The sequence below is a fragment of the Drosophila suzukii genome, chromosome 3 (genome assembly GCF_043229965.1).
Source record: "Drosophila suzukii chromosome 3, CBGP_Dsuzu_IsoJpt1.0, whole genome shotgun sequence".
NCBI classification, from domain to species: domain Eukaryota; kingdom Metazoa; phylum Arthropoda; class Insecta; order Diptera; family Drosophilidae; genus Drosophila; species Drosophila suzukii.
Window position 1 is genome coordinate 41079728 of NC_092082.1, and position 26992 is coordinate 41106719.

General features: G+C 42.2%; 2 protein-coding genes across 6 annotated transcripts; one reads left to right on the forward strand and one right to left on the reverse strand.

Moving 5' to 3' along the window:
- On the forward strand, window positions 1–26992 carry LOC118879545 (uncharacterized). 5 transcript variants are annotated; one of them, XM_065868478.2, is made up of 5 exons: window positions 1–177; window positions 18960–19291; window positions 19363–19795; window positions 19862–20140; window positions 20208–21270. In XM_065868478.2, the coding sequence occupies exons 2-5, from the start codon at window positions 19178–19180 to the stop codon at window positions 20561–20563; spliced, it is 1182 nt and encodes a 393-aa protein (XP_065724550.1). In that variant the 5' UTR covers window positions 1–177; window positions 18960–19177; the 3' UTR covers window positions 20564–21270. The 5 variants fall into 5 exon arrangements, with proteins under 5 accessions (XP_065724550.1, XP_065724551.1, XP_065724552.1 ...); XM_065868479.2 differs by having other exon boundaries at window positions 19103–19291; XM_065868480.2 differs by having other exon boundaries at window positions 19114–19291.
- LOC136117596 (uncharacterized) lies at window positions 1259–6702 on the reverse strand. The gene is made up of 2 exons (XM_065868568.2): window positions 6620–6702; window positions 1259–1853 (listed from the first exon to the last, which is right to left on the reverse strand). The coding sequence occupies exons 1-2, from the start codon at window positions 6700–6702 to the stop codon at window positions 1259–1261; spliced, it is 678 nt and encodes a 225-aa protein (XP_065724640.2).

Below are 26992 nucleotides of genomic sequence, written 5' to 3' on the forward strand. Positions count from 1 at the left end.
GATGATTCAAACTATAGAATCTTTCGTAGCACTTGAGTAAATAAATGATTATTTTCTTATTAATTATGAACGCAGTCCAAACCAAAAAAGTTTGCCTGAAAATGAAGAGTACATATGCATTAGAAAAAAACGCTCATAAGTTATATGGTTTAATAAATATTGTGTGCCATTTTTAAGGTAATTGCCTGTTCACACAGAGGGTTGTACACATGGTTTCCGCTTCATAGATTTTGTGTTCCATTAGAAATACACGTTATAATAATAATATAATCGAAATAAAATTAATTTTCAGTTTAGTATTGATTAATATTACATATTAGGGAACAAAAATACGAATATACATTTCTACATACATTTCTATAAATAAACTAACGTAAACGAAAGATAAACTTGTCCACGAAACGAAAAAATGTTTGAATTTCAGTTCAGTATTACAGTATCAGTATCAGTATTAGTTAATCTAACATATTAGGAAAAAAGTATAAAAATACATTTCTATGAATTAAATAACATAAACCAAAGGAAAATTTGTTCACGACGGCTCTCTTGATCAGACCCGTAGCTGTACGGACCATAGCAACTCTGATGACTCCGTCCCCGCCGGGTATGACTTCCTGGATGCACCCAAGCTGCCATCTCAAGGGTGGAACGTTGTCCTTCTTCAGCAAAACTATGCTTCCAACCTTGATATTAGACGTTGAAGTATGGACAAATACTCGCTGCTCCACCTTTTCCAGAAATGTTGTTGCATCTGGGTCACCCGCCGCCATATGCTGAGGCGGCCTTCGCGAAGATGAGTAATGTCAGGTTCAGGAAACTTAGTGTTGCTGGAACCCTTCAGGAAATGCGCCGGTGCTAGCACCTCAAGGCTTTCGGCATTTTCTGAAATTGGAAAAAGTGGACGGGAGTTAAGTATGGCAGAAATCTCATATGCAAGAGTTCTTAATTCATCGATGGCTAAGATGGATGCACCGACTACTCTGTAGAAGTGAAATTTAGCTGACTTCACAGCAGCCTCCCATAAACCACCGAAGTGCGCGGCACGCGAAGGGATGAACTTCCAATAGATCCCATCAGCTAAACAGGCGGAAGATATCTATGCTCAAAAAGAGCTCTTTCAGCTCGGCAAGCTCGATCTTTGCACCGACAAAGTTTGTAGCAATGTACGCGGTCTGCCTCTAAGGCTGATGAATCTCCTCAGCGCTGCGATGAAAGAATCCGTCGTGAGATCCTGGACCACTTCCAAATGAGCAGCCTACTAGGAAAAGCAGACAAAGACGGCGGTGTAGCACTTGTGGGCTGTCTTGTTTCTGGCCTCTGCCTTATGATAGAATGGCCCACAATAGTCCACTCCTGTGGTAAGAAAAGCTGGATTGGGCTGCACTCTCTTTGCTGGCAGGCTACCCATGACGTGCTCCCAAGTAACAGGCTTCATTCGGAAACATCGGACGAATTTGTTGATAACGCTAGCGACGAACTTGCGGCCTCCAATCGACCAGTACCTTTGCCGTAATGCGGCAAGCAGCGCCTGCGATCCTCCATGCCAATATTTCTCACGATAATAAACGATGATCGCCTTGGTGACAGGATGATCCTTGGGCAACAGTATCGGATGCCTCGTATCGTAGTCCAAGTTTGCGTTCTGAAGCCTTCCACCCACGTGAAGTAACCCATCTGAGCCGAGTATAGGCCTAAGCGAAACCAGCTTGCTTTTCTGTGGATACGGCTTGCCCTGGCTAAGAGATCCATAGTCCTTCGCTAAGTTAACCTGTTGGATGCTCCTCAAAAGAAGTACAGTTCCAGAGTTGATCTCCTCCACCGAAAGACGACCTTTTAGCGGCGCAGATTTGGCCCTGCAATTTGAAATGAACCGATAAATGTATGCAAATACGCGCTACAACTTATCGAAAGAGTTGAGGAATTTGCAGTTTGATGAACTGTCTATGCAAACGGCCCCAATTAGAGCCACAGAACGGCGCTCTGGAAGATCCTTTACTGAGTCTAGCAGGGACGGCCAATTTGACGAGCTTTGCAGAAGGAATGGAGGCCCGTTAACCCAAAGGGAATGTTCCAACAATTCTTTTGGGGTACATCCAACGTGATGCCAAGTCATGTATTTCGTCATCTACTGAATTTTCGCGATTCTGTTTAATACGAAAACCTTAAACTCCCTCGGAGGTTGCCGAATCCACGCCAACAAAATGGAGTCCGACCGGCAATGAAAGGTGCAATCGAAATCTATGGCTTCCTTGGCGTTTACGATTTGCGTAGCCAAAACCGAGTGGATCATAGAATTTGACGATCGTTGACAATGCAACCCGATTAGTAGGTCGTTGATTGGTTGGCAGTTAAGAAAAATTAAATAGGAGTTGATCAGAAGATGGATCCCAGACTAGTCCCAATGCCTTGGCGACATCCGATTCATCGTGAATTTTGATTAGCTGCTCCTTGTCGCATTCAGACTCTCCTTGCAGGGCTGCTGACTCATTCGAACCCCATTTGCGGATTGGAAAGTGGCCTCGCGACAGTAGTTCCTTCACCTGACGACGAATTTCTCTCACCTCCTCAACTGAGTCCCCACCAGATATTAAATCATCCACATAGAAATCTCTACGAACAATTTTTGCTCCAAAAAAAAATTATTCCTCCTCATCGTAAGAGAGTTGATGCATGGCCCTTATAGCCAAGAAGGCAGCTGGCTTGGTTCCATAAGTCACCGTGTTCAATTTAAAAACGCTCAACTCTTCCGTGGAGCTCTCTCTCAAAACGATGCATTGCAAAAAATCATCCGGGTACGAAACACGCACGCAACGGTACATCTTGCAGATATTTCCACAAAGGGCAACTTTAAAAAATCGAAAGCGAAGCAGTATATTGAAGATTTTTTGTTAAATTGTTGGTCTGGCTAGAAGTAAGTCGTTCAGAGAGCTACCAGAAGTTGTTTTAGCAGATCCATCAAAAACGACACGAAGCTTCGTACTCGTGCTCTCCTGCTTATGTACGCAATGATGGGGCAAAAAGAATTGTGTTTTTGACGGTTCCTTTGTTACAAGAGACATGTGACCTAGATCGATATACTCCCTCAAAAATGATGAATACTGAGCTTTCAAGACTGGGTTTTTATCTAGTTTAGCTTCCAAACTCTTAAAACGACGACGAGCCAGGCAATAAGATTCACCTAGAGATTCGAATCCGGAAGTGGACAAGAGACGAACAGAGTATTGGCCGTTTCCAAGTCTAGTGCAACTTTCAGTGAAAAGTTGCTGTAGGTAAAGATGGCTTAGACAAAGTGAAGTCCTCAATTTCCCAAAATCGCTTTACTATGGCGGCAAGTGTGTCATGGGAATGATCAGCTGGGTCCTTGATGCTGGATTGTAAAACCGATTTATGAGTTGGCATGTTCGATGATAACCCTCCAGAGACTATCCAACCAAGTTTGGTGTTCTGAAGAGTTGGCAAAGCTCTATCCAAATGAATTTGTCCCATAGAAATTATTTCGAAAAACAAATTTTCAGTCTGACGTGGTTTACGTCATCCGCTTCTAGTTCTGAAATTGGACCAATTAGGGTCCCCGTGTGATTTCCTTAAGTGGATCATTTTCCAGTGTCATTTTTAAAAACTCTTTTTCATCCCTAATCCGAGTTACTTCAGGTGTACCACAAGGAAGTCACCTTGGTCCGTTCCTATTTACATTATTCATTAGTGATCTTCCTCTAGTCCTAACCAAGTCACTTGTACTTATGTACGCTGATGATGTTAGGCTGTGCCAGCAATATAATGGGACCGCACAGAGCCTCGCTTTACAATCTGATCTTGATGCATTCCAAACTTGGTGCAAAGATAATAAATTAATCTTAAATGGCTCAAAATGCAAAGTAATGTCCTTTTTCGTGTAAACCCCTAAGATGAGTTGGACATGATAACGCATGTTGATGACCTCGGTGTTTTATAGATCCCAAACTTAAATTTTCTGACCCATTACTGCCATGGTGAATAAAGCCAGGGGTGTGATTGGATTTTTAAAACCTTGTTTGAAAACTGTTCATTTCATTATTCCGACCAACTCTTAAATACTGGCGCTACCGTCTGGAGCCCCCAATATGGGGTACATATAGACCGTATTGAGTCTGTACAAAAGAAAACTTTCTGATATTTTTCCTACGGGAACTTAACTGGAATTCAAGGCTAATACTACCGTCTTACTCTAGCAGACTTATTTTAATTAATTCGGGTGTTCCTTGACAACGATTTGACAGTGGAAAAACAAGCGAATAAAGTGGCTCTTCTAGAGCTAAAAAAGTTTATTCTGGCCATCCGCAGGGAAACAAAAGTAAATGTCAAAATCGACAGTATCAACGTGGACGAAAATTGGATGTCGTTTAATAACAATAAGGTGCTTATGTGGCAAGAAAAACTAGCTGGAACAAAATTAAAGGAAATATACGGAAACAGTTTGGAAATGTCTCACATTAACTGCGCGTTTTTTAGCCAAAAGTCTAAGTCAAAAAACTAAAATGAAACCAAATAAATGTATTGGATGTAGTCCTATGTTAGAATGTAGAAATGTTGCAGGTGCAAATGCGAATGAAAAGACCGATACCATAAAGAGATTGGAGATCAGAATATTGTCCTACAACGTGGAAGGAATACAAAATAAGCTTATATATAATGATTTATTTTAATACATTGCGTCGTTTCAAAATTTTCATTTTATCTGAAACATTTCTTGAATCCACAGCATCCAATGCTGTCGAAGTCAAATTCAAAGACTTTGTGCTTAGATGGGTGCCCGCCATCCGAACGAGCACCAAAGGACGAGCAAGTGGTGGAATGATATCGAAATATATACCAAAGCCGTTAATAATCGATGCCACAGAAAGCCCATGGACTTTAAAACAGAGAGGTACACGAAGCAGTTTGAGGCAGCTCGAAGCTAAGGCAGGTCAAATCAACAAACTCAGCAAGAGCAGTGGTAATGTATCATGAAGCAAACGCTGCATACAAGTTAACTTGTCAAAACGCTGGGACGAAATTTTACATTAACCTAGCAAGTTCATTGGATTCCATAACAGATAGCAGGGCATATTGGAGAGCTAATAGGAAACTCAATGGAAATTCCTTTGTAAAATCAATGAAAGTTAATGCAGATGATCTAGGAAACCATTTCCAAAATGTTCTAGCGCCTCTAGATTGGATGCTATCGCTGCACTTCGCAATGCCGTTTGTAAAATCAGTCTTTAGATGGATGTGTGACAGGACAAGAAGTGGAAAATGTACTTGCGATGTTAAAAGAAAGCAAAGCACCCGGGAGAGGATACCATCGGAATTCATAAAGTATTCTACTCCTCAATTAAAAGCCAGCCTTGTCACTCATTCAACAAGTTTTTGGAATCGAAAACCGTACCAAAGAGATTTCACAAAAGCAATAATTTTTCGCATCTTAAAGAAAGGCGACCCGAAAGTGACATCTAACTACAGAGGAATCACTTTTCAAAATGCGTTAGATAAAGTCTTCTTTCCGATACAACAATATTCTTACTGAATTCTAAGCCGGTTTTAGAAAAGGATGTTCGACAGTAGACAAGATTTTCAGTCTTACAAGTTTAGCAAGGTCATATATCGACAGCGGAAAAAAGTTATACGCGTTCCTTGTAGATTTCAGAGCGGCCTTTGACTCTATAGACGGAAGAACCCTAACCTACAAGCTCAGCAATATTGGCATATCAACCACATTTTTAAACGTCCTTCAAAGCTTTACACGGACAACTTGGTGGCAGTATGGGAGGGAGAACAAGTACCCGAGCCCCCTTGTGTTTTCCCTGTTGTGTTCTGCACAAACACTGCCTGTTGTGGGGACTGTTAGTAAACACCGATAAGTCAAAAGTTCTGGTCTTTTAAAGGCATTGGAGAAGGCTAGCACAAAACGAAATGTGGAATTTAGGATATATTCAGCTAGAAATAGTCAAGTCTTATAATTATCTGGGAGTCTGGATTTACCACAACGGTCGTTTCAACAACCATTTACAGGTTAAACTTCGAGATGAAAACTGATCATTAATTTCACATGGAAATCGCTGCTAGGATAAAAAAGATGTTTCAATGAGTAGCAAGTACACACTGTTTAGTGCAGAAACGAGGACAGTAATTTGTTACGGCGCGCAGGTCTGGGGCATCTCACATTATGAAAAAGTTGAAAGCCTTCTAAGATTTACCTAAACAAAATTTTCGTCTACCAAGATTTACCCCGAACTGGATGCTATATCTTGAAACAGGACTGTCGCCGCTGCATATCCTTACAGCTGAAATGCAATTGAGGTATATCCAGAAAGAGGTAACCATGCCCGAACAAAGCCTGCCACGAATTCTAGGAACTATTTGGTGCAGGAACGTAAGCCATGGGTCATAGAACGGGAGACGCTTGACGAGACCTACGGAGAAAGGCTACAGTTAGGCGATTTTTCGTAATGGTCGCAGTGCGCGAAAAGTATTTTAGTACATATGGAAGAAACCTATAGGACTCAGTTCAAAAAGGAATCAAGATGCACAACTCGGCTGACTCATAGGTCCCTTGAAGTTGAGAACTATTTTACCCACGCCTTCACTTAGCTGTATCCCAAACGTGACAGCCAGCGACACTGTGTGCCCGATCTGCAATATGAGGAAGGAGGGAAACGTCGTGCACTTTATAAGACGCTGCCCCATTTTACGGGAGATCCGGCTACTGCATTTTGGTAAGGCACAGCTGCAACCGCGTGATGTATACCACTCGCTGGATGGGTCTGATATCTGGGGAAGACCCGGTAAGTCAGGTGTAGTACACTGTGCAGTGTAGGCACTGGGAAAGCGGAGATCGACAGACGGTTAAAATAACCAAGTCGATACATTTTTATACCCGTTACTCGCAAGTTTGTTTCAGCAGCGTGCCACGTCCACTCTAATGCCCACAAACCGTCCAAAACTGTGGCTCCGACAGTTTTAATGATAGAATAAAAACTTTAACTGAAATGATTTGTTCCTTTTAATACCTATCGATTGACCCAAAAAAAGTTTGCCACGCCCACTTTAACGCCCACATGCCGCCCAAACCTATGTTTAGTCTCGTCAATACCTATCGATTAATCCAAAAAAAGTTGCCACGACCAATCTAACGCCCACAAACCGCCCAAAAAAAACTTTAACTGAAATGTATTAGTCTCGTCAATACCTATCGATTGACACAAAAAAAATTTGACTCGCCCACTATAACGCACATAACGCTTAAATCTGTCTACCGCCCACATAACCATATATTGAGATCAGGGGTAGGTGGCGCATTTCAGTATTGTTCTGATGCTTGCATATCTCCATTTCCCTTTTGTCCTTTAAGATGAGTAACGGGTATTTTATAGTCGAGGTTATCGTTCTTCCCCATTCCGGCTGAGCGAGGTAGAGGTATTCGCTCTATATCCATATATATTCCCCCCAAACTCCCACTAACGCTCTACAGCGAAGCGGCAGAACCCTTCGTCTCCCACTAACTCCCCCGGTGAGGCGGTAGATCCTCTCACTCGTCCCACCAATCCTACATCGTAACGGGACGGCAGATCCTCCCGACATAATTAATCAAACTTACTTCTAGCCGGCAAATCACGATAAAATCCGGAATTTCCCATCAGGAATGGACTTAGCGTTCCGAAACCATCATAACCCCTAAGGTCCTTCGAGAATTGCAAGACGTATACCCACCTGCTGAAGCGAAGGACTGCGACGAGCAAAAGGAGAAGGAAAGAATAGAGAATCGATATTGAAAAGTAAAAAGGAAGGAGTTTTGTGTACTACAATAAACCATGGCTGATACGAAGGAGTCCGACGGCGAATACGAAGAAGCCGATTTGATTGAAAACCTGGGCGTAGGAATACGATGGATTTATGCCCGCCGTAAAGATGAGCTAGCCGCTCTAGCACTCGAGATCGGGTTCAGCGCCGACGTCACCGTAGCAGAAACGCAGAAGGCATTCGCTGCACTTGTGAGTACAGGATCGTTTCCAGAGACGGTAGACTGACATGAGGAGTCCATCCCGGCACGCCACGAGATCTCATCGCCCCACCACACGGAATCAGATTCTGAAGTCCCAGTAACCGCCACTCTGTCCCGACATTCACTAGCTGAGTGGATGCACAAATGGAATCTACGATACGACGGAACGTCTGACCCGTTGACCTTGATCGCCGAACTTGAGGAGAAAATAGCAGCATACGGAATTAATTAGGAGGAGGTACCCCGCGGCATGTCAGAAAGTTTGGAAGGTAGGGCAGCATGATGGTCCCGCACGAGCCGCTTACAGAATTTCGGACCGAATTCTTGAGTTTCTTCCTGCCCCCACGTTACTTCGAGCGACTGGAGGACGAGATCCGAGCACACCTCTAGGAAGTGGACGAGACATTTAAAGACTATTTGGTTGAGTTGAAGACCAATATGCAACAAGCCGGATCCCAAAAAGAAGAAGAACTCTATCGGGTCTACGAAAATATGGCACCAGAATATCGACTGTATATAAGACGCCACGAGTTCGAGACGCTGGAGCAATTAACCCACATGGCGATGGAAGCTGACGTCGAGCCGCGCAAGTATTCGCAGGAAGGGGACTACAGACCGGGATAGGGGTAAAAGTTTGCCACGCCCACTCTAACGTACATAACGCTTAAATCTGTCTACCGTCCACATAACCATATATTGAGATCAGGGGTAGGTGGCGCATTTCAGTATCGCTTTGCTGCTTGCCATTTCCCTTTTGTCCCTTTAGCTGAGTAACGGGTATCTTATAGTGGAGGAACTCGTTCTTCCTTGTTTTTTTTTTTTAATCCAAAAAAAAAATCATTAGCCAACCGGAAAAATAATCCTAGGTACCATGATCATTCGTAATATTGTTCATGGTGAAGTAGGGAGTCTCGAGTTACTCTGTCGCCTGCACTTTAATGTGCCAAATTGATTCACTAGAAACTATATTCCTTTAATTTTAAATCATTGAAGGTGCTTTGTAAGGACTATAATAGATTATGTCACCTAATTTATACTACAGACTCACTGCCTATTTTAAAATCAACAACATCTAATTAGTGTTATAATTTGTGTCTTGACTAATTTTATTTTGTCCTACACGTACTGTAACGAACTGATTTTGTGTGTCTGCTCGCTATGAGATTCGTGCGGCTAGCTCAGAAGATTGTGCGTTCGTCCCACCAAATTTATATGACGTGATTGCCCGTATATCAGTGAGAAAACAAAGTGTTCAAATGGTAACAGTGGGATTTATTCTCGTGGTATTAGTACAGCGGGTGTGTGGCTGGGCTGGCTTCGGTATCTCTTGGCTCTGGTTCCGCCGGCTGCTGGCGCTCCTCTTTCTGGCTCCTCGACGCGTTGACTCGTCCTCCTCTGGATCCTGGGTCTCGGGACGCTCGTAGTGGCCGCCTCTGCTTGCTGGCCGACGCGTTGCCTCGGGGTCGCTTGTTGCGCCTTAGACCCGCAGAGAGTTCGGCCTTGTGGGCTTAGGGAAGCGTCACCGTTCTCAGACTAGGGTGAACAAGCCTTGCTCTCCAGGCTGACGCCTTTCGAGGCAATACCTGTCCCTTGCTCTGTCCCGGACGGTCCCGCTAGGTTCTTGCTCAGTTCGCGCTGACAGTCAAGGCTGCCGCCCGGAGGCTGTCTAGCGGTTCACTTCGCTTTACGCCTAGCGCAGACGAACGTTCCACCCGGCTTCACCCTAATGCGTGACGTCCGCGACGCTCCTGCGCTCCCCAACGAGCTCCGCGCGGCGATGGTAACGTGGCTGCCGGAAATGTCTGCTGGCGTCGCTGTCGATGTCCTCTGCGCTGTCTTCTGGCCAGTATCTCGTTGTTCTGGCGCTCGGGGAGCTGGGCGATTGCTGTTCGGGAACTTCGCCGGTAATCGCAGGGCTCTCCAGGCGGCCGCCTCTTGAAACCACAAATCGATCTACCGCTCGTCCTTCACGCCAGATCCTGCTTGGTCGGGCAAAATACGCTGGGTCGCAGACAACTTTCCTCCCCAAGCTGACGGTTCTTCGTCGTAAGACTCTTTTGCTTTTCTCTGACAGACCCGCCGGGCGACTCGCCAGGGTGTGGTCGTGACAAAGTTGGAAAACAAACGCCTTGACTTAGCCGCGTGGTGCCTTCCAGAACTCAGCCACCTGTGTCTCAATTCGGAGATTCCTGATGTCCTAATCCCGAACGTCTCGACGTGGCGATCTTGCTCCTTGTGTGCTTCCCAAGGCGCTGCTTCCGACGACTCGCTTGGTTGTAGCTCCCTCGTAGGTTATTTGCTTGACTGACTGTATACTTGGTACATTAACTGATCTTGAAGGTTTGACTCCTCGTGATCGACTGATCCAGCTGCCAGCACTCTGCGGCCTTATATAGGGCTTCCGGGAACCGTTATTTCCCTTTTGCGCACGGCCCGCTGGATCTCTCCACTCTGGGTCCAAAGTCCGTGCCTCCTGGTTGACCCACTTGTCCATCACGAACCGCTTTCAATCGATGCTCCGCCCACTGCTGCAGTCCCGCTGATTCCCATGATGCTTGTGGCACGCCTGTGTGCCGCTCCACTGCCGAGATGTGGCACTTCCTCTCCCGGTCCAAAGTTCACGGGAGAGTCCAAAGTCCGGTGGAGTTCCGTTATCCTGTTTTTGCACACGGCACTCTTGCCTTGCCCGCGAAGTCTCCATTCTCTCTCGTTCTCCATGCTTGGTCTCCAAACTCTCTCGCTCTCCGTCCTTGGTCTCCAAACTCTCTCGATCTCCATCCTTGGTCTCCAAACTGTCTCGCTCTCCATCCTTGGTCTCCAAACTCTCTCGTTCTCCATGCTTGGTCTCCAAACTCTCTCGATCTCCATCCTTGGTCTCCAAACTCTCTCGCTCTCCATCCTTGGTCTCCAAACTCTCTCGTTCTCCATCCAAGTCTCCAAACTCTCCTCGCCGCGCCGTTACTACGCGAATTCGCCGCGTAACTGGTAAGCGGCCGGCCATCTGCTGCTGCTTCTATTTGTGGGGGGGTTTATCCACTCCTCACAGTACCTTAATTGTCTATAATTAAATTGTCTTTTTCTATGTCCACGATTTCGTTTCTTACGCCCAAAAGGGAATAGGGCTCCGCGCGTAACAAGCATTGCTTGGTGTCATAGGGTCACTCGTTTGTACTGATCATAGTGCATCAACGTCCAAAGTGAAAATATCTATTTATTTATCTACACATTTATTTATTTATATGTATTTTGAATACCTATTTATTGATATTATAGTTGACTTTTTGTGCTAGGCATGGCGTGTTTAGCTTTGTTTTCTTAGATGGAGGGTTTATTCTTGTAAAAGATGCAAAAAGATACCGAAGTAGGGTACAATGTGGTATGCATGTATCATTGTAGCGAGTACCCACTGTACCGACACCAACATTGTGTTACAGTGTACTTAAACAAAATACAAAAGTGCCGGCCGCTAAACTTTTGCGGTCAGTCGGAATATGAATGCGCCTCAGAGCCCTACCCATGGGAAGTGCTAGTGTCAGCATATTCCCATGGCCTGAGTGCAGACACATACAAGGCATGCATGTACAACTTCTCTCGCGCTTTCAGTGCTACCAGCACAAATACAATTGCGAGCATATACTTCGATATATATATGACGGCCGCTGCCAATGTCTGCAGGCAGTGCAGCCGCAAATAGCCAGCTGTAATTCATTCATATTTTGACCATTCCTGAATAAAGATCTGCCCATGGCAGTTATAACAAATGACAATTATTTCAATGAAAATATATTGGCAAATATAACACGGCGACCGTGACATCGATATTGGACCCAAAAAAAAAAAACAAAACAAAGTTGGAAGTGAAATAAACGCGAGGAAAGCCAGAAGAGAGCCGACAAAGCAGTTACGAAAGTTATGAAAATTTGACGCCACATCCATTTGTGTGAAAGAGTACGAGCGAAAATGTTTACGTGAAACAACGTGTGTCTCTAGTATGACAGAAATGAGATATTCTATCTAATGAGACGAGTACAAACAAAAGTGGAGACCAAAAAGAGGAAGAGCAAGCGCCCACTATTTAAATGAAAGCAATCAACGCCAGTGCGAGGACCAGCACCGGCGCCGCCTAGAACCATAGGCCAAACAACATAAAACAAAACTAAATGAAAGCAATCACTGCCTGTGCGAGGACCAGCACCGGCGTCGCCTTAAACCATAGGCCAAGGAATAGAAAAGGATAAGAAGTGTGGGAGGAATGGCAAATCCTCCTACACCTACGATGGAAAACAAACAAGTATAAACGACGACCTACATCACCGAACTTACACTGACAAATTCAGCACAAAAAAAGCCATTACCACAATGGTTAAAAATTGTGAGCATGGCCGCCTAAAAACAATTTTAGAGGCAGGCAACTTCACAACTATGAATGAAGCCGTCACTAAGTACAGACAATGTAGTACTGACAGGCAATGCAAATGCAATACTGTACACACAAAGAGGAATCAACTATCGCGGTAACAACTTCAGAAATAATTACCGCGGTAGGGGCAACAACCGATGTAATTATCAGAATAACGGATATTACCAATATAATGGCAATAACCGAGGTAATTATCAGAATAACGGATATTTCCAATATAATGGCTATAACCAAAATAACGATTATAACCGAAACTATAATAATCAGACCAACAACAATTATAGAGGTCGTGGTTATTATAGAGGAAACAACAGTGGTGGAAACACCAACAATGCAAATACGAACACCAACAGACAGAATAATAATAATGTCCGACAGGTACAAACCACGTCGGAAAACCAATAAAGACCCTTAAGATAAAAAACACAGTAAAGAATACTGTTCATACTATTAATCTTAATTTCAATCTTTTCGTTTCTCTCAAAAATGAATGCACAAATAAATTATATACATTACTAGTTGATCCAGGTGCAGACATATCTTTAATAAAAGAAACTTCGGACTCGTTTAACAAATATTACCCAAATATCAGGTGTTGGTGAAGGAACAACCAACTCAAAGGGATTAGTATCAATAGAACTTCTTTCAAGCAACTATGCTATACCACATACTTTTCATTCAGTAACATCAAATTTTCCTATTCCGTGTGATGGAATCATAGGCATAGATTTTATAAAAAAATACAATTGTCAAATATATTTAAAACCAGAAACCGATTGGTCCATACTGAGACCTCTATAATCCGATTCATATTCCAATAAATCATAAACTAGAAAATAACTCGACAATTCTACCAGCAAGATCCGGAGAGGTCCGAAAAATTGCTATAGATTCAGCAACCAGGTATATATTAATACCAAACCAAGAAATCCAAAATGGTGTATCATTGGAAATTCCATTGGAGATTCTAAAAACACTTTTGTCCGAATTTTGAATATAACTAATAAAACTGCAATCATTCAATTAAATACACTGAAAATTGAACCATTGGATGATTACGACATAATTAAATATAATAAAAATGTAACCAAAGAAGAAATTCTAGAGAAATTGAACAAAAATTTTCCACCTCAGTTCAAGGAAATTCTTAACGAATTATGCACACAATACACAGATATATTCGGAAAAGAATCCGAATCAATATCAACTAATAATTTTTACAAACAAAAAATAAGAATGAAAGATAATAAACCTGTATACATAAAGAATTATAGATTTCCCCACAGTCAAAAACACGAAGTAGAAAAACAAGTGGACAAATTAATTAAAGACAAAATGGTAGAACCTTCAGTTTCTGAATACAACAGTCCATTACTAATCGTCCCGAAAAAATCATTACCAAAGTGTGATACTAAAAGATGGCGTTTAGTAATTGATTACCGCCAAATGAACAAAAAAATTTTATCAGATAAATTTCCTCTAAAAAGAATAGACGATATTCTTGACCAATTAGGTAGAGCTAAATACTTTTCATGTTTAGATCTAATGTCAGGATTTCATCAAATAGAACTCGAAGAAACGTCTAGAAATTTAACATCCTCTTCCAAGAGCAATGGCTCCTAACGCTTCACGCGATTACCTTATGGTTTAAAAATAGCGCCCAATTCTTTCCAAAGAATGATGACAATTTCATTTTTAGGTATCGAACCTTCACAGGCATTTTTGTATATGGATGACCTAATTGTCATCGGCTGTTCAGAAAAACATATGATTAAAAATCTTACAAACGTTTTTGATTCATGCAGGAAGCACAACCTTAAATTGCAGCCAGAAAAGTGCACATTTTTCAGACACAAAGTGACCTTCCTTGGACACAAGTGTACTGACAAAAGTATTTTTCCAGACAATAAAAAATACGATGTAATAGAAAAATACCGAGAAGAAGAAGATTCGTTGCATTTTGCAATTACTACAGACGTTTTATTAAAAAATTTTCCGATTACTCACGACACATAACACATACATAGATTATGTAAAAAGAATGTTAAATTCGAATGGACAGATGAATGTCAAAACGCATTCGAATACCTTAAAATTCAATTGATGAAACCTACACTTCTACAATACCCAGATTTTAATAAAGAATTTTGTATAACAACAGATGCAAGCAAACAAGCGTGTGGAGCTGTTCTTACTCAAGATTACAATAACACACAGTTACCAGTAGCCTATGCATCAAGATCATTTACTAAAGGAGAAAGCAACAAAAATACAACTGAACAAGAATAAGCAGCTATCCACTGGGCGATAAATCATTTTCGACCATATATTTATGGAAGACATTTCACAGTCAAGACAGACCATAGGCCATTAACCCGAGCTCAAAACTAACGCGAATGAGATTAGACTTAGAAGAATATGATTTCACTGTGGAATATCTTAAGGGAAAAGACAACCATATAGCCGACGCGCTTTCAAGAATAACCAAAACGGATTTAAAGAATATTCAAACGAATAATAAATTTCTGACAGTCACTACCAGAAACCAAAGTAAACAGAAAAATTCCTGCGCAGGAAAAGAAAAAGAAAAAATAGATTTGCCTAGGCAAACTCTAAATAAAGCTTCTCAGCCCAACGTATTCGAAGTCATTGTAAATGACGAGGTACGAAAAGTAATGACCTTGCGTATAACAGATTCACTATGTTTACTAAAGCATGGAAAACAAGTTATAGCAAGAATTGATGTTAGCGATATGTACACCAATGGACTTCTCGACTTAGGTCAGTTCTTTCAAAGACTTGAAAAAGAAGCAAACTCAAACTGGAACCGAGTGAAAAGATCTTTGACACTATATCAATAGAATCTTGTAAAATAATGGGCAATAAAATATTACAATCTCTAAGAGTAGCGCTACTCAAGCCAGTGACCCTATTATCAAATAATGATAAAGAGAAAGAAGCATTACTGTTTACATTCCACGACGATCCAATACAAGGAGGTCATACAGTCATAGCTAGAACAATAGCAAAGATAAAAAGGCATTATTATTGGAAAAATGTGACACGATTTATAACAAATTATATAAGAAAATGCCCAAAATGCCATAAATCCAAAACAACCAAACATACAAAAACACCATTGACTATAACTGAAACGCCACAAATGGCTTTTGACAGGGTAATTGTGGATACGATCGGTCCACTACCCAAATCTGAACAAATGAACAAAAATGAATATGCAGTAACCCTAATCTGCGATTTAACTAAATACCTTGTGGCAATACCAATCCAAAACTAAACAGTAGCAAAAGCTATATTTGAAGATTTTATTCTGAAGTACGGTCCAATGAAGACGTTCATAACAGACATGGGAACAGAATATAAAAATTCGATAATTGAGGATTACATATTACATAACTTCTACCGCACACCATCACCAAACTGTAGGAACCGTGGAGCGAAGCCACAGAACATTTAATGAGTTCATCTGCTCATACATCTCAGTTGATAAAACTGATGGGGATGTATGGCTCCAGTACTTCGCATATTGTTTCAACACAACACCCTCTATGGCACATGACTATTGTCCATATGAGTTAGTTTTTGGTAAAACTTCAAATTTACCTCAATATTTTAATAGCATAGATAAAATAAAACCTCTATATAACGTAGATGACTACGCTAAAGAATCTAGGTTTAGACTAGAACAAGCATTTAAGAGTGCTAGATTAATGTTAGAATCTAATAAAAAGAAACAAAAAATTAGATAAAAAATAGGATGTTGAAAGTATAGAAGAAAACGATAACATAGTAATTTCAAAAACCAAAAATAAAATTTTTATTTCATAATCACTTTAATTCTACTATAAATATATCCTGTTACGTACGCCCTCCCCCATACAAGTTTAACCCCGGCAAAACAACTGCCATAAGTTGAGGGCAGGGGCCCCTAATGACTAACCACACTCCGATTGATAAGGGCAAAGCAGCAAAAACAAATCGACAGCTCATGGGTGTCGCGTGGCCAGAACAACGACCACGATCGACCTGCTCGTAACCGTACTCCAGTAAGGTGGCAAAGTGCACCAGCCGGCCGTTGACTCCTAAAATAGGGGAAATAGAGAAACAGTACATCCAATATGGGGGACTAGCGAAAGCTCTAGTCCGGTATAAAAGACCCCAGCCAAATAGAGAAGTCAGACAGAAATTGTTCTGATCTCTCCCTGACAGTGGTCTAGAAGTACAACTCCCACCAACATAGACCACGACTGGAAGAAGGCTGGTGTCCAGAAGGATGTCTTGACGTTTCCCTAGGATCAACTTCACCCTGGAGAAAGTCCCGATAACCGGTCCTGCGATCGACCACAACCTGGAGGAAGTCAACCTGCAAAAACCCGAAGGACGAAAAGAACTAGTAAACCAAGTGAATGGCCTAAGGACCCCAAGATAAGTAGCAAAACGTCGAAAGTGGCCGGCAGCACCGCCAATGTGATTCACACAGTAGAGATTGTTGACCACCAAGATGATATTCAAGATGTCAACAAGACCATTAAGCTCATCGTTGGACTACTCCTGGTTATAGTGATCCTTAAGGTTGTAAAGAACTACAAGCGCTCTGTTCAGAGACGCCGCGACCAACATCATGCCCACATTGGAGCATAAGCCAAGCAGATACAGTGAAGTGAAGCAGCAAAAAGGCAAAAGAAACAATAAAATAATAATAAATAAATTGCACTCCGATATTATAAACCAAAAAGTGAATCGCCAAAAACAATCACAAACAATTTGCGAGTACATGCATTTCTGAATGCAAGTGTAAACAGAACCCCCAATTACATACGCTGAACAAGAAATTGGAGCTGCACCGACCAGCCCCCAGCTCGAGCATTGGAACCGACGTGCGCCGCAGTGGAACTCGCATACGATGCATGCATACATACATATCTATACAGCGATAGTGTTATTTTTTTTGTGTAGCATAATTTTTGTGTTTTGTTTTTGTAAACTGCCATCAAGTCTTGCACGTATATTTGTATATGAACCAATTATAAAATCTCCCAAAGCCCAGGATCCGGAGCGTCGAGATCTCATCGCCCAGGATTAAAAAGAGGGTAAGTTTGTCGGAACACGGTTCCGTTTCTTATACATACATGAATATATATATATATCCGAGCGCCGTGATTATATCAGAAGCTTTAGCAAAAACAATAGACACTGATCCACAATTTAACGTAAGAATTTTATACTTGTTATCAAAAACGACCCTACCAATAACAGTGAATGAATTGGAATACTTATATATTGAGACCTTCCGTCTAGATTTTTCTCCACTTGCCCACTGTAATAAGACCGAAAAAGCTATCATTATCTCTACCGTTCCAACGGTCATTGTTCTCTCCCGTCTGGATAAGAATTTGTTTTTGGGCAATGTTAATACTTTCCTAGTTAAGACAAAGAATTAATCTGTTAGGAATACATGTAATAATATATAATATCCACATATAATAATTGTTTCATATATATAATCATTTAGATATACTTTTCTTTTTATACCTTTTTTATACATAATAATCAAATGTTAATTTTCAGCGGCGAGTATTGGCCTTGTAATTGTATGTACAATTGCAAGAGCCCTCTGAGCGACGTTTGTAGTCGTGAATGGTCAGCATTTTGCTGATGTGTGCACCTTCACAGGTGGTAAAATCGATACTCTCCGCTAAAAAAATAATTGTCAATTAATTTACTTCCTATATGAAGTAACCAATATTATGTTATTCAACACCGGCGCACGCCGACCTAAATATTATTTAATAAATTTATAATGTGAAAAAGAATTCGAAACCATGGTGTGCTAGAACTCTAACAAAGGGGGTGTGCTGACGCGTGGAGTGAAGTAGGTCAAGAACAACGACATAACTTTCGACGGACAACCTTGACAATAGGGGATCGTATTGCGCGGCCCGCGACGATCCATTGGCACACGAATGTGTGTAGGGGAGGGAATATGGCCAAAACACAGCCCGATCGTATTGCGATCAAGCGACAGCTAAGCTTGTTGGGTAGTGTGGACTGATGACTGACGAACTTGATGACTAATATTATTTTCCAGGCACTTTTAATATTTATTCTCGTTATGTTGGAGAGAAGAGAGGCTTACCAAGATCCCACGACCCGAATACGACGTAGCTTATGCCGACAAATGGTGCCTGAACATCGGACGCCTCTCCCTCGGCCCAAGTCCTTGTCAGGACTCGGGCACTAATATGCCAACGTAACAATCCAGGGAATAAAACCAGAACCGGAACCGGAACCGATTACCGAAATAAACCGATTCCTAATAGAGAACCGGAACCGGTACCGGTACCAAAACCAAAATTTAATTTAGAACTGATTACCGTATTGCTGGTACTGGTACGGTTTTGGTACTTTACTAGATTCATAAAAAATCCATAATAAAAATAATGAAATCTGCATATGAGGTCCCACTTTTTGCCGTGGCGCTTTTTCCCTGTTTCTTTTTAGCATATGTGCTTCTTATGAAAGAAAATGTCTGAGCAGGCTGTAAATCCGGAATTTTTGGCGCATTTCTACGCGGTTTTTTATTATATATGGAGAAAAGAGATAACTAGTCTCAATGATTACCTTAGCCGTCTCCTTTCATCAAGCTTCATTCTAGAATTTAAACAGAATTTCATGTGAAGCAGCTAAGAAAAGTGAAGAAAAGTAAGGAAAAGCGAAAAATGCCTCCACCAAAATCGAATCCTCACCGAAAGTATTTCTGCTTTGACATTTTATCAAACACGAGCACGTGCCTAATCAAAAAAGATGATGTGAATTGTGGGCCTCAAATTAAAGTAAGTATAAAAATTAACTGCTTACTTACTTACATATGTATGAATGCACATAATCCGTATGCATTTTATAGGGTAATCATGGAACTAATTTGGCGAAGCACATAAAGCGATCTCATAACACATTGATAATTGAAACTGAGGAGCAAAGGAGTAGCAACCAAACAATTACTAAGAAAAATAGTGTGCCTCCTAAAACGATTCAGGATTTCATAAATCCAATTGTCCGTGTGTCCATTACAAGGGAGGATATACAAAATGCATGTGCTTTGTTGTGCACAGTTGATGGAAGACCATTTTCTTTAATGAACGACATCGGATTTAAGCGGATTCTGAATCCGTTAATTGAAGGATTAGGATGTGAAAACTTTACTAATCCTCAAAACGTCAGTGATGATGTTGTAGCCAAATCAAAGAAGGTCGTCGAAAAAATAAAAGAAGAAACTAAAGGAAAAATGATCGCACTTAAAATCGACGGCTTGACTCATCTGAATCGATCGTTTATTGGTGTGTATGCCTAAAAAATAAATCTTATAAAAATATAATGCTTTAACAAATTATTTTGCAATTTAGGAGTAAACATACAATTTATTACTGATGGACATCTTGTCCTGCGCACATTGGCAACTGAAGAAATGTTTGCCTGCCATACTGCTGCAAATTTAAAAGACACCATCCTTTTTGTTTTAAATCAATTCGATAATGGACGGAATATGGTCAAGTTTGTGGAACTTCTAAGTAACGAAAACATTCCGGAGGAGTTATACGACGACTCTTCATACGAGAATGAAACCGATGTCGACAACGACTTGTCTTTTATGAATGACGTTAATTTTGAAAATAAGTGCATAAGTATGAAACTACAAAATATTTAAAAACGGTTTATATACTTGACATTTTATTATTTACTTAATTTTAGGTGTTCGTTGTGTTGCACATACTCTTCTGTCGGCGGTACTTACAGACAAAAATTGTTCGAAAACAATTGGTTTTGCCAGGAACTTGGTCAAAAAATTGAAGGAGAAAAATCTAAGAAAACCGCCCATTGATTGTCCTACGCTTTGGAGCTCGTCCTACAAAATGTTAGCGTATTTGGTAGAAGATGCAGTATACCATTTTTGCTCAACTTATGCAGTGGCTAATTCCGATTTATATCTGGATCAAAAAGTTTGGGATTCAATTTGCGAAATTGAAAGCCTATTAGAGCCAGCTGAGGTTGCCACAACAAAACTTCAAAGCCAAAATTTGGTTTTCGGAGACTTTTACCACATTTGAATTAGTTGTAAGCTACTCGTGCAGAAAAATAACTCAAAGTTGGCCAAATTTTTGTTAAGAGCACTGGAAGATCGTGAAATTTTATTATTTGAAAACAATGCATTTCTGTGTGGAATATTCTTAGATCCCAGATTCAATAATACCCTAAGCAAAAATCAAAAACAGACTTGTATTAGTCTATTATCCAATATTTACTTCCAAATTCTATCGATATCCAATAATTTAATATCAATTCTTGAAAAAAGTTTAGAAACAAGCCTTTCAGAAAGCTCCGACGAAGTTGATAAATACCTAAAATTGGAAGAAGCAAGATCTGAAGGCTCACCTTCATGTATGTCTACATGCAGCCTTTTAGAATCAATACAAATTTTTCTAAAACAATGGCGCCTTTCCAAGTCAACAGACATTATTAGATGTTGGTCCGAGTCTTCCGAAAAAAGAGTTGTTTACAATTTCTCAAGTGGCCCTATGTGTTCCTGCTACGTAAGTGAGCGTAGAGAGGTTATTTTCCAACGTTAAGATTATCATGAATCCGCTCAGAAACCGTTTGGGGCTTTTGAGAACCAATCACATGTTTTCCAAATAATTAACGTTTTTTCGTAAATTTATTATCATTATAAGTATAATCATCTGTATGATTTTGGATCCATTGAACTATTATTAATGTGCCTTCAAATAAAGATTTTATTTTCTTAATAAAACATAAATCATTTCAATGTATTCATTGCCATAATAAATTGAACTGTACCGGTACGTACCGGTACCAGAACCGGAACCAAAACATGAATACCAAAATTGAATCGTTTACCGAATAAGTCGATTCGGTATGGGACCGGTACCAGAACCGGAACCGAAATAAGTTTCGGTTTGATTCCCTGAATATATCACGTATGGCCATACATATATTAAGAACCATAATTTAATGAAATATAATACAAAATTAAAAAAAAAAATATATATATACTAAAATAAATAATACTTTCTGATTCGAAAAAGAAAAAATAAATTAAATAAATAACACATTCAAAAAAAATGTATATATATATTATTATAAAACAAGATGTTCATTTATATTTTAAATACATATAGTAAGAAAATAACTTCATAGAATTACGTTATTTTTCAAAAGGAGGATGTATCATTGTAGCGAGTGCCCACTGTACCGACACCAACATTGTGTTACAGTGTACTTAAACAAATACACTAGTGCCGGCCGCTAAACTTTTGCGGCCATGGGAAACGCTAGTGTCAGCATATTCCCATGGCCTGAGTGCAGACACATACAAGGCATGCATGTACAACTTCTCTCGCGCTCTCAGTGCTACCAGCACAAATACAATTGCGGGCATATACTTCGATATATATATGACGGCCGCTGCCAATGCTTGCAGGCAGCGCAGCCGCAAATAGCTAGCTGTAATGCATTCATATTTTCACCATTCCTGAATAAAGATCTGCCCATGGCCCTTATAACAAATGACAATTCTTTTAATGAAAATATAATGGCAAATATAACAACAAGCACAGGTATGGACTTCGTTCGGTTGTTCCTTCAGCCGCGAAAGACGAGGTTTTGTGGTCCTTGGACGAGGGCACTGCCAGGTCTGGTCCCTCACGGATATCCGTGGGTTTGCCCAGGACTCCGCCAGCCAAGTCTTACGGGGTGAAATCCGGGATGGTTACCTGGAAATGATGAAGCTGATGAAAGAGGTGTTACAGCCCGCTGATCAGCGGCCCCAGCTTCCACTGGGAAACCTTTCGGATCGGTATGAGCAGCGTTCGGAGCCGATAGCTTCACGGATTCCATGCCAGGATCCTCGGAATGCGGTCCCCAATGTCCATCGGTGGGCAACTCGGTGGAGGACTTCGTGTTCGGTGGTGGAGTGTTTGCAGCGGTAGTACCAATGCTCAGGCATTTTCACGTACTGCTCATGGGACGAACTCGCGAGTGGTATTGGGACCACGTTCGTCACTGCAGGGTGGATCGGTGGTCCCAGTTGCGTACTTCGGTGATGGACGGGTTCGAGGTAGCCAAACCGAGCACGAGTGGCTGCAAGAACAACTGCAGCGGGAGCAACATCCTGTAAAGGGTTCCCGAAAAAAACACTGCCAGAGCAACAGTTGGTAAAGATCGTTAAAAAGGGTTTGTCAGAAGGCATCGCCAGGTTCGTCTACGCCATGGACATACTAACAGAGGACGAGCTGCATCGAGGTCGAAAGCAACTTCGGACGACGAGAACGCGCCTCATATGGACAGCAACTGAGCTTTGGCCCCCGGGACAAGCCCAGAGTGAGCGAGGCCCTATTCTTTGAGGCTGAAGAGGATACGAGTGAGTACGAGGTGGATGGCTGCTGGAACTGTCTTCGCCGAGCACCAGTTGAGCGGCATTAGGTTAGTGCCCAGAAAAGTCTTGTAGGTCAGGGATCGGTTTCGGAAACGTGTGAGGATCCCGCCTGACAGCTGAGCCGCCACAATACTTATATGAACTAGTTATTTAAGTAAGAGAAATGAAATGAAGTATTATTATTTAATAGTCGGAAAGCGAACCGATGGGATTTTTGGGTATTGAACCAGAATAGGCCAAGCTTAGTACCGCACCATCCGCCCGAGGTGGCACCCATACAGGAATATACTAGAAAATTAGAAGAAATACCGATCTTGCAAGGAAAAGACCGGGGATTACTAGTGGGGCACACTGAGGCTTCCGGCTCTCTCTTCTCACGTACCTCGAGGCAGACGGTCGCGCACGCGGACAACGAAAAACAAAAGGTTGAAAAATATTCACGCGGGGGCAAGAACGCGGACGGTAGGAAAATAAGGTTAGTGCGCAAGAAGTCCAATCGGTGCAGTGAAGCAGAAGACCGAGCAACAACGCAAGGTGTTTGTGAAACAAAATGTGTTTATACAATGTAAACTCGAAGAAGGGTGACAGTGAATGAAAACAAGTGAAATATATGTATACGCAAACCGACAAAGGTGGTCTCAGTGTTTATTATTTTTATCCCCACGAACCCTTTTCCCCAACTGACTTAGGATGCCGATGGCCGGCAATCCGGCTGAGCGAGGTAGAGGTATTTGCGCTATATCCATATATATTCCCCCCAAACTCCCACTTACGCTCTACAGCGAAGTGGCAGAACCCTTCGTGTCCCTCTAACTCCCCCGGTGAGGCGGCAGATCCTCTCACTCGTCCCACCAATCCTACATCGTAACGGGACGGCAGATCCTCCCGACATAATTAATCAAACTTGCTTCTAGCCGGCAAATCACGATAAAATCCGGCTGCAACCTCGCCCGAAGGTCCAGCCCTTGGAATTTTCCATCAGGAATGGACTTAGCGTTCCGAAACCATCATAACCCCGAAGATCCTTCGAGAATTGCAAGCTGAAGCGAAGGACTGCGACGAGCAAGAGGAGAAGGAAAGAATAGAGAATCGATATTGAAAAGTAAAAAGGAAGGAGTTTTGTGTAATACAATAAACCATGGCTGATACGAAGGAGTCCGACGGCGGGTACGAAGAAGTCGATTTGATTGAAAACCTGGGCGTAGGAGTACGATGGATTTATGCCCGCCGTAAAGATGAGCTAGCCGCTCTAGCACTCGAGATCGGGTTCAGCGCCGACGTCACCGTAGCAGAAACGCAGAAGGCATTTGCTGCACTTGTGAGTACAGGATCGTTTCCAGAGACGGTAGACTGACAAGTTATCGAGGAGTCCATCCCGGCACGCCACGGGATCTCAACGCCTCACCACACGGAATCCGCGGCGTGCCGAAGCCGCCAGATTCTGAAGTCCCAGTAACCGCCACTCTGTCCCGACATTTACTAGCCGAGTGGATGCACAAACGGAATCTACGATTCGACGAAACGTCTGACCCGTTGACCTTGATCGCCGAACTTGAGGAGAAAATAGCAACATACGGAATTCACAAGGAGGAGGTACTCAGCGGCATGTCAGAAAGTTTGGAAGGTAGGGCAGTATGATGGTCCCGCACGAGCCGCTTAAAGAGTTGCTTCCTGCCCCCACGTTACTTTGAGCGACTTGAGGACGAGATCCGAGCGAACCTCTAGGGAGCGGACGAGACATGTAAAGACTATTTGGTCGAGTTGAGGACCAAGATGCAGCAAGCCGGATCCCAATAAGAAGAAGAACTCTATCAGATCTACGAAAATATGGCACCAGAATATAAACTGTATATAGGACGCCACGAATTCGACACGCTGGAGCAATTAACCCACATGGCGACTTAACATGAGAGTGTGAGGCAGCTGGTATTCCCAGGACGGGGACTACAGACCGGGATAGAACCAACCCCTTTCGAAGTTCCGGCGTACTCATTGAAGGAGGCAATGCAAAAAGAAACCCACCTGTTTGTGCATTACCGAAGTAGACACTTCCGGGTCACACCGCGGGACAAGGGGGTAATGAGCACTTTTCGCTGGCACGGGGACGCTTTGCTGGCAGGACGATCGCGTCGCGGCAATGGTAACGATAGTTGCTGCGATGCCGGACCACAGGCGATACGGAACTGCGCTGAGGATAAGTTAACCTAGGTTAGCTGCTAGTGGAGCTAGTGTATTACGAGCCCTATTACCTCCTTCCTATTACCCTCCTTTGCGATAAAATTGACATTACCGTGGGGACTGAAATTGTGCCCTCGTAAAACTTGATCATTTGGCACGTCTATGGTATGTGGACATTCTGCAACAAAACTAAGATATTCCTTGGTTAAGTTTAGAAATGTTGAACCAAAGTCAGCCTTCTTGTAGGTTTTAAATTGATGAGAAGTCGGTTCTATATTCATCCGATTTTTATCTTTTGTTGGCTTATAAGCAGCGTTCGGTCCTGCAAAATCACATCTGCCTTCTACCAGAATAGTGTTGATTTCCGTATCAGATGAGGTTTCTTTATTGAAATAACCTGTGATTACATAACCAAGCCTAGTGCCTTGTGCCAAAGGCTTATTAGGTCCTAGTTCAAGAAGTTCACCGGTTATTACGCGAGAATACACCTCAACCCCTAAGGTTAGATTAATGGTTCCAGGTTGCCGAAAGTCAGGATCTGCTAACGGCAGTCCCCCGGGAATAATAAGATCGGTATCAATCGGTACTAACGGTTGGTCTGTAATGACTGTGGGCATAATAAATTCCTCTAATAGTCTTTCAACCCCTGATGTAACTGATGAGAGCTTTAGTGTTGATCTATTTGCTGTTGATATTTTTCCTCCGATTCCAGATATCTTAATCGGTGACCTTTCCTTAAAAGACAGCAGACCTGCCATTCTCCTTGAGATAAGATTCACCTGTGATCCACCATCTATTACAGCGCGACATGTTTGTAATTGACCGTTTGGCCCTTGTAATGAGACCTTGGCGGTCGCGAGCAGAGTATATCCTCCTATGTTGTCGTAGCCTGCAATGGTTACTGCGCCGGCCACTGGATTGCTAGTCGGTCCTTGGTGTAACAGTGAATGATGCCGTTGCTGGCAGACTCGACAAATGGTCGGTGATCCACAGTTTTCAACCTTATGAGCTGTAGACAAACAATTTGTACATGCTCCTACTTGAATAATGGCTTGACGCCGTGCTTTGGGGTCTATTTGCTGGATACGGCTACATGCTCTAAGATGTCCTAGGTGACAAATCTTACAGCTCTCTTCGTTGTGAACTGACTGATGGCGGAGTGTTCCTGTAGGTTGAGCGCTTATCGTCTCCAGCATGCAAGCGCGCCGCTCTATAAACGTCAGTACACTCCATAACGTTGGAATTTCCGTTGGTGCATCCGCTGAATTTTCTAGAGCAGCTAGAGACTGCTGGTCTAGTTTTCTTCTGATAAGAAAACACAGGATTGGATCCCAAGATTTTGTGCTAATATCGAGGTTTTTAAGAGTACTCATTTAGTTTTTTATAGTGTCATATAAGGCCCTTAGTTGGCGCAAGGAGCCGTCTATAGGCATATGGTCAATAATTTTTGCTATAGCGGCGAATACTAGTATTTTTCCGTTTTGGTACCTGTCCTTTAAACGCAATCAGGTGTCGTCATAGCCACCCTGTGAGAAGGCTGTGTCTGTCAAGACGTTTCTCGCTTCACCACGAAGCGAACTCTGTAGAGTATGTAGTTTTTGACTGGCCGAATATGGTTTATTATGTACCAACTCCACAAAGAGATCATGGAACCGTGGCCAGTCTAGATACTCGCCGTTGAACTCCGGAATGCTAATTGGCGGAAGTGCCAAGTTTAGGCTCATTGGCGAGTCGTTTTCTCGAAGCAGGTTCATTTCGTTTTCCTCGTATAAGTGTGGAATTGAGCTAGCTCTGCTTCTGCCAGGGCTGCGGCCCCAGGTGTGCTGTCCAATTCGTCATGGGCTTGCATCAGCAACGCCCAATTGAGATCCATGTGCCTTTGTAGGGCTGACTCCAATGACTCCAA

Excerpts from the sequence above, each read along its gene's own strand:
- LOC136117596 (XM_065868568.2), bottom strand. The coding sequence starts at position 6,702 with ATGGGGCAGCGTCTTATAAAGTGCACGACGTTTCCCTCCTTCCTCATA. Across the intron at positions 1,854-6,619 it reads ACAGTGTCGCTGGCTGTCAC|GGCCAAATCTGCGCCGCTAA; the intron begins GTTTGGGATACA and ends TTCAAATTGCAG.
- LOC118879545 (XM_065868478.2), top strand. The coding sequence starts at position 19,178 with ATGCCTCCACCAAAATCGAATCCTCACCGAAAGTATTTCTGCTTTGAC. Across the intron at positions 19,796-19,861 it reads TCTGAATCGATCGTTTATTG|GAGTAAACATACAATTTATT; the intron begins GTGTGTATGCCT and ends TTTGCAATTTAG. Across the intron at positions 20,141-20,207 it reads TTTTGAAAATAAGTGCATAA|GTGTTCGTTGTGTTGCACAT; the intron begins GTATGAAACTAC and ends ACTTAATTTTAG.